Raw genomic sequence first — 14,133 nt, 5'->3', positions numbered from 1 at the left:
TATAAAGTTGCTTAAGCTAAATAATTTGGCATGATTCATAAATTATGGGGAGGTTTACCCAATTTAACTTCAATTTATTCCGTATTAGATTAAGGTATTGCATGTTCTATTTCAAGAAGAAACTCTAAACCACACCTAGTGGTATCCATAATACCATATACCACGTAATTAAGGCCATTAATTAATATTCCAAGGTAGGTGATGGTTAGTCTAGGACTACGAGCAACAACATGGTACAATAAAGTGGAGACCATGCTGCATGCTTACAAGAAGGAGGCTACGAGTGAGTGGACTACGCACAAAAACTACAAACTATATGCTTACAAATTCTTCCCCATACAACATGGATACTAGAAGGAAGCCCTCAAGCATGGCAGTCGAATGTTTGGAAATATTTCATGGAGTCGATCAAACTGCATTCAGGATGCTGAGACAAGTCCTTAACCGTGAAGTTACACAGTCATTGATGGTCATCGCATTTCTACTGTCAATGGAGACCATGGGACTGAGCGGTATTCTGCAAACTGCCATAAAAAAGGACGGCAGGTTTATGAACAGTCTTGCCGAGGATTGTGTCATCTGTTTGCAATGCCTACTATCTCCCGAGTTCTCAGGGGTTCTGGACAAATCCAGAAAACTCGAAACCCTCAGACACGCGTTGAAAACTGAGCTCACCTTATACCAGGTTCATAGGATAAGATCCATCCTCCTAACCATAATTCCCGATACCCTTTCAAATATTTGCTCTAGAATTCTAGGCGACGTAACAATGGATGCTGTGTGGTTAGAGTATCAAAGGAATCTTGCAAGATTATTGGGTTTCAACACACATGACGATGGCATATCAGTTGCACCAGAGGAATTGAGCAGACACAACAATGGCCGACGAATGCATATGCAACAAGGAGGAAGGCAAACTGAGCAAGAAAAGGGAAATCAGAAGTACATTTGCAAGGAGCTGGACGATGCGGAACATCCAAAGACACTGACCGTATGCTTCGGTCGAGAGTCTATGCCCACTGCGGATGGAATTGCTGAGTTTTTTTGCAACTTGTTTGGTCATGTGGTTCAAAAGGTGACAGTCATGCCTCGGAGGGAGAAAGACTCAGGTGATTTTGCTTTTGTTCTTTTCAACGACGCCTCAATCCCGGGTATTATCATGGAGACAAAAATGTTGTTCATCATACCATACAAGGCATGAAAAGTTGGATCAAATGGTGGACAGGAACACATTATCGATGTATGGATTAGTCTACAATACACGATCAAGGTTAGTGTCATTTTTTCAAATTAATTTAGTTATACCAGAATGTTTACTTGTTTAGGGAGCTGATTTATACGTTAGATGGAATTAAAACACCATGCGATATACCACGAAAGCACAAATGTTCATTTTTTATATCCAATTTAAACTATCATTCCATTATATGTTACCAAATTTTGTTTCTAAAATCTTGCTCAATCTGGTTCCTTATTCGGCTGTGGTCATGAAGTTTAAATTGGAAATCAGAAACCCTATAACCAGTAATTAACCTCATGTCGTTTGGAGTCCTTCACCATCCACCTCCTAAAGATAAGATATTATGATGTAGTTGAACTTCTTGGGACTAACGTAGGGGACATACCAGGAATATTTTTTGGAACTATACACGTTGAATATCTCCTTTTTTAGTGTGACATTTTGAAATCGCCCTGGTGTATGTGGCTGCCTTGTTGTGTATAAATTTTTAATTTTTTTAACGGGCTCTAAAGTTGTTGTTAGTAAAAAATATAATCTTTCTGAACTATAAAGGGTTATACACTATGCCCAAAAATTCCAATTTAAATTTAAATGGGCCAGGGCCAATGTACTTGTTTGGAATTCCATTACGTTTCATTTTTTTTAAACCCAAAAGCGGCAGAGTGTCCCAATTAACAAATAACAAAGTGAAGAAATCAAATAAACCCAACATTCATGAGGGTTACAACACTGTGACAATGATGCTACGGCCACAAACAATTCTTGCACAAGAAGAATAACTAAACTTCTAAAATTCTTGTCATGGCCAAGCTTATTGTTTAATAGTTAACATGTCATTTTTTTTTGTTAAATACTTAAGCTAATCGAATCTGTTCCCGATAGATTATTGTTCACGTTTGATATGTGCATTCAGTATCATTTGCATTCAGTAGCATTGCATTTGCATTCAGTAGCAGTCACTATTAGGTCGATACACTACCTATAACTAAAGGTAGTCGCAATAAAATAGAATGTAGGATATATGGACCATATATACAAATAAAAAATATCACAAATGTTCACCAAATGTCAAATACAGCACATCATAGACAAAATAACACATTTAGAATAACATTTTGATTAATTACACAACACAGGAACTTTTAAAGGTCTGCATAAATCTTCTAGGTTGACCCCTGGTTGACGGACAAGTCAGGGGAGGTTGTGGGTCGCTGCCGCTTACTAGGACCTGCCTCAGTTCCCCCACCTTGTTGCCTCTTGTTGACATTGTAGTAGAGTTCAAAAAATTTAGGCATAAAAATTGAAAACGTGAGAAATTAGAGCAGATAACAGTGGTAAGATGTTGCTCACCCTGACTGCTGAGTATCCACATGATGCTGTTGTTGGCTCCGGTAGTGATTCCTAAGAAATATCTCGGTGTGGTAGACTCTTAGTTGGGATTCTTTGTTGAAGTAAGCACCGCACACCGACGACAAGCGTTGTATAATTTGTTCAGACAAAACCTTCGACGCATACAGTTCGTCAACGACACAGGGAGGTTCCTCTTTCCGATTAATGTCCCTGACGATCATGTAGAATACTCTCCAGCCAACGTACCTAAGCTCCACACTCAGCAAAGAAAATCGTCTATACATGCGTCGTATCCTCCCTAAATCAGCTCCCTTAATCCAAAACCTGTCAATGTCTCTTTTGGGCGTGATGTGGAGGCAATTGTCTTGAGTGTCTATTAAATAAAGATCCGTGGTACTGTACCACTTGAATAGATTCACGATATTAGGTGGGAATTCGATATCATCCTGTGGCGGAACAAGACAAAACCATGGCAAGTTAGTGTTCCAAAGGTTTTTTAACAGAAGCATAACAACGAAGCAAGGAAAATTATGGATTAACGTACATCTGTTGTGAAGAGCCCGAAGACATAAAACTGGTTATACGATTGTTGTATGTTCCTTAATGCATTAACATACCTAACCAACATGAAGAAACAATGACAAATGAAAAACAGGGGAGTGAAACCTAAAAGAAGGGATGATTTATAGCCAAACATTTCCTGACTCTTTATTTACTGGTTCTCTGCATGCAGTTATGTAAATATACTCGGTTTAATTTTTTACAGATACAGCTGTTATCAAAGGAGGTAATAGAAGATTGAAGAAGATGCTTACCGGAAAACCGGTTTCATTCTTGTTTAATTACTGCGAAGATGGCTGTGGTTGAAGGGATGGAGATGCCAAGGAAGTGTTACAGACGAAGAATAGTTGATTAATAGGTGTAACTTTTTTCTTTTTTGCTATGTTACTATGTTAGTTGAGAATTTATTAAACTTTTTGATGTGAAATTAATCCAAACGTCGAATCAATGGTAGTGGGTAGTTATTGTTAGCCAATTCTTTGTGTTATCCTAATGTTTTGAAAATGTAAAGTCCCCTTTAATTGATTATCAAAATGTTTTGGAAATGTCTCATTTATAAATGTGCATATATCCCCTTTAATTGAATGACTAATGTTTTCAAAATTGTTATCCCTTGCTAATACACGTTGTCGATAAAGAAAATGTTATAACTAATTTATTTTTAAATATGAATTGAATTGCAAACTAGTTTATTTGTTATATACTTTTAGATATCAAGAAAGCAAGTAATCAATTGATTTCAAAATTTTAATTTACCCAGTAAAGTTTGCTTCAACCAGGAAAGATTTTTTAGTTTTAATTACGTTAATAACTAACATTGAAGAATTTAAATTTAAATACTAAATAGTTATCAAAATACGTAGTAATAGTCATTAAAAATAAAAAATAAAAGATACCCAGTAATCAAATGATTTCAAAATTTTAATTTAGATATTAAAAAATAAAAAAGTTTCTTTCAAAATTTAACCGGTTATATCTTAATTTAGCATTAATTGCGCTAGTAACAAATGTTGAAGAATTTAATTTTCAAAGAAAATACTAGTAGTTACTTAGAAACCCATTAATCAAATTAATTCAAAATTATTATTTACGTCATAAAATGTGCTTCAACAACTTTGCTAACATTAATTGGGTTAATAGCAATCACTGAATAATTTTATTTTCCTAGGAATTTATTTTTTTTGGAAGGCAAATTAAATTTTTTTGAGGTTTTCATAAACTACAGGCATTGATGGAGGGGGATTTACGGGGAGTTATTGGGATAGAACGGAATATTTGTTGAAGATTATCAAAAATACCACGTTTTAATAGCTCATGTAAAATTTCATTTTTTTAAAACGCCGCGTTTTAATACCTCATTTTAAATTTAATTTTTTTCCTTCAAAAGCGTGCAACTTAAGTATCCCTCACTTTTCAACTTTCCATCTTCCTTCGCAAAACACTTCTCCTGGTAACCCCAAGCTAACACACTTTGCTGCTGAAGGTTTTGACTCCAAGAGCTTGTTCTCCGCGAAAATCTCGACCAAGGTAAAACTCTATCCTAACTCTTCTTCTGGTAGCGATCGGTTATTATCATCATCTTCACGCAATGTTCATGTAATAAAAATTTAATCGTAGTAAAATCAATATAAGCCAGTTAAGGTTTTTTAAATGAATGGGTGACTGATTTGGGTTTCTCATTTGTTAATTTGAAAAGGATTTTATGCATTTAGGTTTGCTTAAAATTGTTCTGTTAAAGATTCAATAGTTCACGACATTCACCTATTTCAACAAAATGAAGTTGCACTGTTTGTGAAAAAGTTGAACCACTTTCTTTCCAATACCAAAAACATGCATGTCTGTAGATTTTGAATCGTAAGTGTCACTTGTATGAGTTTTTTTACATGAACTCTGATTTAGTTCGTTTTTCAACATGAACTCTATGTTACACTTGCCATAGATGACGTCTTCGAAGGACAAGGGTAAGAGAAAGCTACCGATGGATCAAGGTACCACACAAAACTACAAGTTGAGGTTTTTGAAGCCAGTAATAAGGCCATCAATGTTCAAACTGGTAAATCACCTCCCTTGACTACAAACCTTTGAATTTTCTAGTTTGTGTGCTATCGATGTTTTGACCGAACCTGACCTATGTGTAACAGTCATTACCTATAACTCCGGATGAGCTCCCAAACCGTATCCCGTACCTGGACCTGGTTGTGCCTGACGGAAGGAATAACCCCTTTCGGTCGCAACTCCAAAGTGGCAAAATTGCATTGACTCGTGGCTGGCAGGAGTTCTACCAGATGTACAAAATCAATCTGGACTCCTTGCTCTATTTCACACACAAACGAAACTCCAATTTCCAAGTCCGGATATTTGATTTTTGTGGCATTGAGAATTCATACCAACTCCGTGATCCTGAAGAACCACCATATGTAAGGACTGGTGACTATCAAATTGCAAAGTGTATCAACATCCCTCCTTCAGCCAATGCTAAAGCCGTTGCCGCTAAGGTAAAAATCAAGTGGCCCTTTTTTTGTGATGGACCTAACTACTCGCATGATGTCGTCGCGATTGTTGGTAAGCGTTAACTTGTTGCAACATGTTGTTTAAAATATTTTTTATTGAAGAAGCATTAAATTATCTGATACTTACTGAAATATCTTGTGTTAAAATCAGCCGAATGTCCCTCATCTCAGTCACTTCACTGGTCAGAGGCACCCTATCATCCTTACACACGGCCACATAGAGGTCGAAGCTACATATATAAGGTACAGTGGAAAAAGGGACGGTAGCTTTGGCGTTATTTCTGGAGGATGGGAGAACTTTGCTTCATTGTGCAACTTCAAGCCAGGTGGTGTGGGGATCTTCGAGGTGATATCCACTGAGCCAGTGACGATCATGCAGGTTCGATGCAGATAGGATGCCTTATGATGAGGAACTGAAGGCGTAATACGCATGTGTTTGACATGTTTGTCCATCTATGATGATAAAACTTTTTCCGTAGTTTTAGGACGTATGAAACTAAATTATCTGTTTCTTGGTTGTTGAACAATTATATTGCCTTTTTTGTATGTGATGAATTTGAAAACAAATTTGGGTATGAACTAAATCAGAATCGCATTCGCAAATGATGTAGGTTTTTGTACTTTTTTTAATTGACTTTGTCATTTTAACTTGATGAGAAATTTTTTTTTTCAAGATCAAATGGCAGAATATCCTTTTTTTTTGGAAATAATGCCAGAATGAATTTATTCCATTGGGGAGAAACAGTTTTTTTATTGTTGGCCTTTCACATACATTCAACTAATTTTTTTTCTCTCAGAAATTGATTAACCATTCTTTGTTGGAGAACTATTGTTTTTTTCTAAAATTTGGTTACATAAGAATTTTTTTTTGGTAATTGCACAAACTTTAAAAAAAATCTGGCCCAATCAGTGACAAAGACAAGAGAACTGCATGTTTTTGTTAATGTAACTTTTTTATTAATGAATCAAAGTTGGGCAATTTATTGTAGTTGGACTGAGATCTAGTCAGGGTGAAATTTCGGATGTGGTGTGGGTTTTTTTTTATTGGTTTTATTAGCCCATGAATTGTTAAAGAAAAAACCCTATCTCAAAAAGGATGCACACACCAATAATGTTTGAAGGAAGCCATATGTCATCAGAGGTAGAGACCAGATATATTCGAAGGAAGCCATAAGCGTATGTCATTAGAGGTAGATCCATATTCATCAACAAAGTCGGTCGCCTCATACTCTTATATAATCTTCCTTAGTCGTCTGCCCTATCATGTTAGCGGTGGTGAGTTCCCTTCGGGGGTTCAAATGCATCTCTTTATCGTAAGTTCTCATTCGTTTCCTCTTTTATTAAGATGACTGACTTTTTACATTATTCATTATAAGGAAACGACTATTTCTCACTTGTATTTTTTATTTAATTTTTTTTTTTTGCGATTTGAAGTCAGATGGACAGTGATTGAAACATGGGTAACACCACGGAGTAGGTTGCCGCCACCTGGAAAGGAAATTGATGAAAGTCCTAAAACCCATACGCAACAGGATTAGTAGTAGTTTGGTGGACCTTTTTTTTTCAGGATATGTGAATGTATGATTTCTTTGCATCATTTATTGTGAATTTTTGACTATGTTATTTTTTGATTCGTTGTTGTACAACCAGGTTGGTACTTAGGTCAAAGTTCAGGCCACCGTCTATCCGGAAATACTTACTAATGAGGTACATGCGAACAATAGTGACGATGATGATCAATAACCTTTGCTGCTGCACGAAGGATGTATGAAGGCCCCGCCAAACCATATTGGAACACATGTAAGCTAAAGAATCGGTACCTGACTGGAGCACTCAAAAAATGATGCTAAATGACCATCTTCCTTGTTGCGGGTTAGATGAATTAGCTATCTGTTAACAGTGCCAGGAGCCATTTTCCTTCCGCCAACTCCTGATGAAACGGTATGTTCTATTGTATTTAGCCTTGTGTATGCCTTTAGAAAAAAAGGTGTTTTTGCCCGGAGAAAACGGAATAAAAGGGGTTTTGTTTTATACTCTGAAATCCGAATTCGTTGGAATTACCAACCGGAAATGAAATAAACGAAAAAGAGAGTAAGAAAGAAGAGGTTAGCGTTTGGTTAAATGAGGGTTTGGTATAGAGTTGTCGAGTTACAGGGATTAAAGTTTGTTTATTTTGTGGTATGTACGTGTTACGGTAAATCCTAGTTTAAATTTGTTGTGATCCATTACGGTGACTCAGCGGTCGATTATTCGAGTTTGAGAAATTTCCGTGACGATCACTGCTGTATAGGAAATGATTTTCCGATTCGGACGGTTGCGATCGTAACAAAAATTTCTCAAACTTAAATAATCGATCTCTGAGGTACTCGAAAGAATCACCATGAATTTGAATTTGGATTAACTGTTACACTTAAAAACCACAAAATATCCATGCTTTAATCCTAGCAACTCATGAATTCTGTGCCAACCTTCGTTCAACCAAACACTGATATCTTCTTTCATGCTCCATTTTCCTTTTATTTTATTTTCGGTTGGTAGTTCCAACGATATCGGGTATAACGGTTGTCTATGACCTTGATTAAGAGTATACCAAACTAGCAACTGATTTTGTTATACTGCTAGTAGCTTAGTATTAATTAACATAGAATGTCTTAATGTATAATTATTCTAACACATTCTCATCTACATGCATGAGGAGGAGTCGGAGTAATAGGTACGTGTCCTGTATGTCAGATTGATGTGGCGACACCCTCTCACAGATCGGTTAGTAACGGAATAGATAAATTCTATGTATATAGTTCATATCCAAATGAATAATTGTTGGGTTTTCAAAATCGATAAAAAAATTGTACGACAAATGTATTTTCAATCGTCTTGTATAGGATAAATGTAACATGGGAAAGGAGGGAGATGGTAGTGCTTGGTTGTGTGAATGCTGGTCCAGATTTGTGTAGTGATTGAAATTAAAGCTTTGGTATTTCGTGGTTTAAGAATATGAAGGAGAACCTAGATTTAGGATCTTAGTGAGGCGTTCGAGTGAATCGGAGATTGAATATTCGAGTTTGACCAATTTTCATGGTGACGATCATTACCATGTGGGAAATAATTTTCCGATTCATATGGGAATGAGCATTATCGAAACTTCTCAAACTTGAGTATTCTATCTCCAAGACAATCAAACGGATCATCAAGAACTTAAATCTAGCTTCTCTTTTGTATTCTAGAATCACAAAATACACTTGCTTTTATTCGAATAACTCTACAAGTCCGTTTCGGAGTGCATTCAACCAAATACTATCATCTTCTTTCTTTCTACATTTTACATTCAAAGCATTCCATACATTCATTCCATCCGCGCTGGAACTTTCTAGGCCATAGGTTTTGATAGCCCTTTCCAGTTTCTATTTAAGACAATACAATGAGAGAGAATATAGTGTGTAAATTGATCACAACTTTTTTTTTTGTTGCAAGAGACGACTGTTGGTTTTGGGTGACAACATGGATGAGTTGCATGTTTAGATGGCTGCATGAATCAAGTAATTATAATATTGCAGTCTTTGTTTTCTTGAAATGTCTTCACATATACTTTTGTTACAGTGATTGTTTATTAATTTTTAATATCAGGTAATAATAGTCTACAATGTTACGGATGCCAGATGAAAACAATTTGGAAATGTTCAGTCAGAAATCCCAGGAAGCAAAACCCTGCCTATCAAAGTCATGCTGTAGGCAAATAGCTGAAAACACCTCAAAATTCGCTAATGTTAAACTTAAAGGAAATGTCTGCAGGGTTTCAAAGTATTATTGTTCCTAATGTTATCTTCTGTCAGTATCTAAGATTAGCATCTTCAAAATGTTATTGTTCCTAATTATCGAAAGTATGATATGCTCAAATATAAATGTGTTTCTGTTCACATTTTTTTCTTTATATATAACGGATTCATGACAAATAACGAATCGGCTAAAATGGTACAAGAAACACTCGCTATATTTGACACTGTTTTCATACACAGGGTGCCACTTTCCCAAAAAATAATTTCCAACGAATATAGGAAATCCATAATAACAAAACAAATTCACAACCTGAAAGTAAAACAACATAGGTAACACAAAATAGGTACAACCATTGATGAACAATTCAACCCTGGAGCATACGACCCATTCAATCCACTAAGTAGGAAAAAAAATCCATTAACACAACTTTGATTTATATTGTATTGCATAATCACAATTGTAGGTAATCCTTACACCAAATGCAACGACAATTAACTGCAGCTAAAATACAGCAATGTAAGCAAAACACATACATATTAATGAACATGATTATCATGCTAATGCACTAAGTGGGGAAAAAAATCAATTAACACAACTCTAATTGATTAACTGTATTGCATAATCACAATGGTAGCAACTCCTTACCTAAAATTCAACCACAATTAACTGCAACTAGAATACAGCAATGTAAGCAAAAGACGTACATATTTTTGAAGATAATTATTATTCTAATGGACATATTCACAGTTAACGTAAATAACAACAGATTAAAACTCCTTAATACCAAGCAATGGCAAATACATTGCGTTCAGTAAATCAGGACTAATCATGCTTATAGAACCAAAAATTTGAATTGCACTAAATTCAGAAGACTAATTCTTCAAATTGGTCAAAGTGTCCTATGCATCGACGCGAACAATGCCATGTACGATCCTTGTTTGTTGCCACAAGACATTGACGATGGTAACGGATCTCGGACATCGATCTGCGAATGTGGTGTGTCACATTTCTCATCCATGACACCATTAACGCATTCATATTTTGTGAATGAATGTCCCTTGTCCTGCTTTGACTCCTTCACCTGGTTATGACATCATAATCCCCAATAAGAAACCATAATCATGCATAAAAGCGTAAGGGTCAATCATCACAAAGTGGTTAACAGGAGTTTTACGCATCGCACCTGTGTTAACGAAAAGAGATTTTTGTTGAAAAATCCATTCATGGACGCGATGTCAATGGATTCACTGCTTTCATGGAGGCTCCGCTGTTTTATAATTTTTTTTTTTAACAAGAAGAAGGAGATATTCATTAATTTACCCAATTCATATCATGGAAATTAAAGGTTTACATTCACAAAAATTACCTCATCCAAGGTGTTGTCTTTACCATTCCGGTTCCTCATACCCGTCGCCGTAAACTTCTTTGTTCCACCCTTTTTAAAAGGCTGCGCAAACATAGGAACATTCACATAGTTTAATGGTTTTTAAAGGGACACCCACCGAAGAAGATTTTCATGGCATGAGCGTAGTTAGAATAAACAAATCGTACCTTGGTCTTAGGTCCGGAGTGGTGTTTGGACTTAACTGAGAACGACCTCGAAGAATTAGCAAACCTTTCTGGACTAAAACCTGAGTCTCTGGCTGATGCATTGCCGTCTGATCGATCGCAAGGGTTACCTTCCACACTATGCTGCATCAGTTCTGGACAGCGCTTGTAGTAATGACTGTACTTGTGGCAATTAGAGCATGCTCTCTTCTTCTTCCAAGAAGACCTCTTGGAAGGGGCTCCTTTGCTTTTCACAACAAAGGGATTGTTGATGCCTTCCACATTAATATTAGGCGTTGAGTTGCCTTGTTTGCGTGACTGCAGGCGGATAATTAAGTTGACAAGTTCATATTGGACTTCATCAAAGTATGCTAGATCCTTGCAAGCAATATCACACAGCTTGTTGCAATTCGATGCCAATGCACCAACTCAAAACTTTAAGACCCTTTCGACGTCATCATTCACAGGCATTTCTGTGCTAATAAATTCGTTCTTTGCATTCTTAGTCCACCTTTTGTAGATCAACGAATCTGGAAACTCAAGTATGTTTTCGAACTTCATGGCACAGAAGACATGACTACATGGAATACCACGTGATTCAACCAGCTTGCACGAGCACGAGAACATATTCTTACCTCTATTGACTTCCACCCGTCGATCTTTGGCCGGGTCTCCGAGAGCAATCACACTGAACTCGACCTTGTCCAAGGTTGTGCTTAGTACCTTGATATTCAAAGCCCCTGCCCTCTGAATCTCATTACGAATTTCCTTAAAACTGTTTCGAGTGAAATAACATGATGCAGATCTTTCATATACCTCCAACGAGGTAATCATCACTGGCTCTGAGCACTAAGACTTAAAGTCAGTGATTAATTCGTTGTTTCTATACTCCTTTAAGGCCCTATCCAGGTTATGCATGAAGTCAATGAGGGTGTTCTTGCGATTAACATAAAATCTGATGAGAGAATTTATACCTTCGCATTGTGATGTCGTCCTTATGTAACCGAAAAACTTATCCTGGAGGAAACAATGAGACCACATCGAACGAGTTTCATACGTCTTTTCTATCCAGGTACTCCCAACAAGGTTGTGCTTATCCAAAATGGCTGCCCATCTCCGATCAAAGTCTCTGTGGTCGTTGTTGTCGTATATAAGACCCTTAAAATCGCGCAGAAAATTATGATTCTTTATATTTTCACATGCATTTCTCTGCAGATGTCATCCGCATAACCGATGGGTCACATCAGGAAGAACATTCTTGATTGCATCTCGCATGGCAAGGTCTCCGTCAATTATTACTGCTTTAGGACTTTTCCCACCCATCGCTTCAACAAAGGTTTCCAACAACCACTTATACGTCTCTGTGGTTTCGTCGGATAGTAGGTCGGAGCCGAAGATAACAGTCTGTCCGTGATGATTGCATCCGGAGAAAATTACCAAAGGCTTGTTGTATTTATTCTTCTTGTAGGTTGAATCAAAGGCAACAATATCTCCAAAGCAGTGATAGTCGATAATTGACTGCCCATCTGCCCAAAAAATATGCTCGAGCCTTTCGTCACTAGTGAACGTATACTTTCCAAAGAACAGCGGATCGTTGTTTGACTTGCCAATCAAATAGTTTATTGCCGCATTAGCATCCCCATTTTTAACCTTTGACCGACGATAACGATCAATGTGGTTGTACAAATCTTTGCGTGTGAAGCCAGCATGACGATATCCACCCTTTTGGAACGCAATATACCCCATAATATGGCAGGTCTTGACACCAAAATTATGAAGATTTTCCACTTAGACTTTATCAGTGACAGTGAGATGACGATTGGCCGGAACCAGATGCGCAAATTGGGGTGGCGTCAGATCGTGATTGTGAGATTCCACAAAACATGATACCTTCCATCTACCGCAGCCATAGTCAAGCTTTACCCTAAGCCGAGCTGGACACTTGGTTTACGTTAGTGACCTTGCCTCCCTTGATCTATCATCCAGATCAAGATACCTCATATTCCTCCAGCCCTCTTTGTTGCAAACAAGTTGCCTACTAATGATTCTACCTTGATTATCCCTAACCACGTTGTCCTTCCTCATTACAAATCCATGCCAACAAGAATAAGCGTTATAAAATTGGCAGGCTTCATCCTCTGTCCTAAACTCCAGGTTCCAAATATCCTCCACCATTAAATCTGCTATTCTTTTTACACCACAAACTTCTTCACTCTTGCTAGTAGCATCCAGCGAATCCACATCGTCGTCTTCAGCATCATCTTCTGTATTCGGTTGATAATCGAAATCATCACCCAAATCATTATCAGAATCATTCTTCAAATCATCCTCGTTTATGGACATATTTTAACCCCTGGCAAAAATCAAGGTTGGTGACCAAAGATGTGAATAAACAGAACGAATGGCAGCAACTACAGGAAGCTAACCTAAGCTGCATGTAAAATTACTAGAACCAAACCCAATTAAACTAACCCAATTCTTTACCCAATTGTTTATGACTTCCAATATAAGGTTTTAATTTCAATGCCCCAAACCTAGCCACAACATAGAACTTGATAATGTGACATAATTTCCAGATTTCAGAATATGAACCCAACACTTTAAACAGAGAACCGTTGAACAGACAGAGTCTATCATCACCATTAAACTAATCCGGATTAACAAAAAAAACTTAATCGGACATAACTTCATGACAACCAAAGGTTGAGCATGAAGGGGTAAAATTGAACTACTTGAGGGAGATGACCTTACCTAATCCGCCGCACCTAATTCGAAGGCAGCTGAAAAATGGGGATGTCAAACCAGCTTTCACCAGCCACAGTTTCGTCAACAGCAGAAGTTCAGCTACATCAGGTTAGCATTCGCCCTCTCCTCAGTTCACGTCGATGCCTAGCCAACGAAACCAGAGTAGCAGTTGCAGCTCCTGTGACTAGAAAGAGATAATGCTTGCTAAACGAGGAGTGGACTCATTAACGAAGGCAAAATAATGAAAAAGGGATTGGGTACAATGGAGGCTTTACGTTTTCCAACTTTTGAAAGATGCATGTTAAATTTCAGCAAGAGATGGAGGGTATTTTTAAAAAAATATATATATTAAACATGAGAAATTATAATTGCTAATGTTCCCCAATACACTATACAGTATGTATA

At 37.1% G+C, this 14,133-nt stretch overlaps 2 protein-coding genes across 2 annotated transcripts; one reads left to right on the top strand and one right to left on the bottom strand.

Annotated features, from left to right (window-relative positions):
• Positions 1–343: 343 nt before the first annotated feature.
• Positions 344–1,201, top strand: LOC107647173 (uncharacterized). Its single transcript, XM_016351290.1, has one exon. It carries the CDS (start codon positions 344–346, stop codon positions 1,199–1,201), a length of 858 nt encoding a protein of 285 aa, XP_016206776.1.
• Positions 1,202–10,324: 9,123 nt separating this feature from the next.
• LOC148562466 (uncharacterized) lies at positions 10,325–11,133 on the bottom strand. Its single transcript, XM_088489502.1, has 4 exons — positions 10,987–11,133; positions 10,802–10,882; positions 10,619–10,702; positions 10,325–10,516 (listed from the first exon to the last, which is right to left on the bottom strand). Exons 1-4 carry the CDS (start codon positions 11,131–11,133, stop codon positions 10,325–10,327), a joined length of 504 nt encoding a protein of 167 aa, XP_088345628.1.
• Between the last annotated feature and the right edge of the window lie 3,000 nt (positions 11,134–14,133).

The sequence above is a fragment of the Arachis ipaensis genome, chromosome B6 (assembly GCF_059453495.1).
Source record: "Arachis ipaensis isolate K30076 ecotype BB chromosome B6, ASM5945349v1, whole genome shotgun sequence".
NCBI classification, from domain to species: Eukaryota; Viridiplantae; Streptophyta; class Magnoliopsida; order Fabales; family Fabaceae; genus Arachis; species Arachis ipaensis.
This window is presented reverse-complemented; position numbering and strand designations above follow the sequence as displayed.

What these genes read in the sequence shown, in the direction of transcription:
- LOC107647173 (XM_016351290.1), top strand. Translation starts at nt 344, where the DNA reads ATGGATACTAGAAGGAAGCCCTCAAGCATGGCAGTCGAATGTTTGGAA.
- LOC148562466 (XM_088489502.1), bottom strand. Translation starts at nt 11,133, where the DNA reads ATGCAGCATAGTGTGGAAGGTAACCCTTGCGATCGATCAGACGGCAAT. An exon ending in ACTCCGGACCTAAGACCAAG is followed by an intron (nt 10,883 to 10,986) that starts GTACGATTTGTT and finishes ATGTTTGCGCAG; the next exon opens with CCTTTTAAAAAGGGTGGAAC. An exon ending in ATCTCTTTTCGTTAACACAG is followed by an intron (nt 10,517 to 10,618) that starts GTGCGATGCGTA and finishes TGTCATAACCAG; the next exon opens with GTGAAGGAGTCAAAGCAGGA.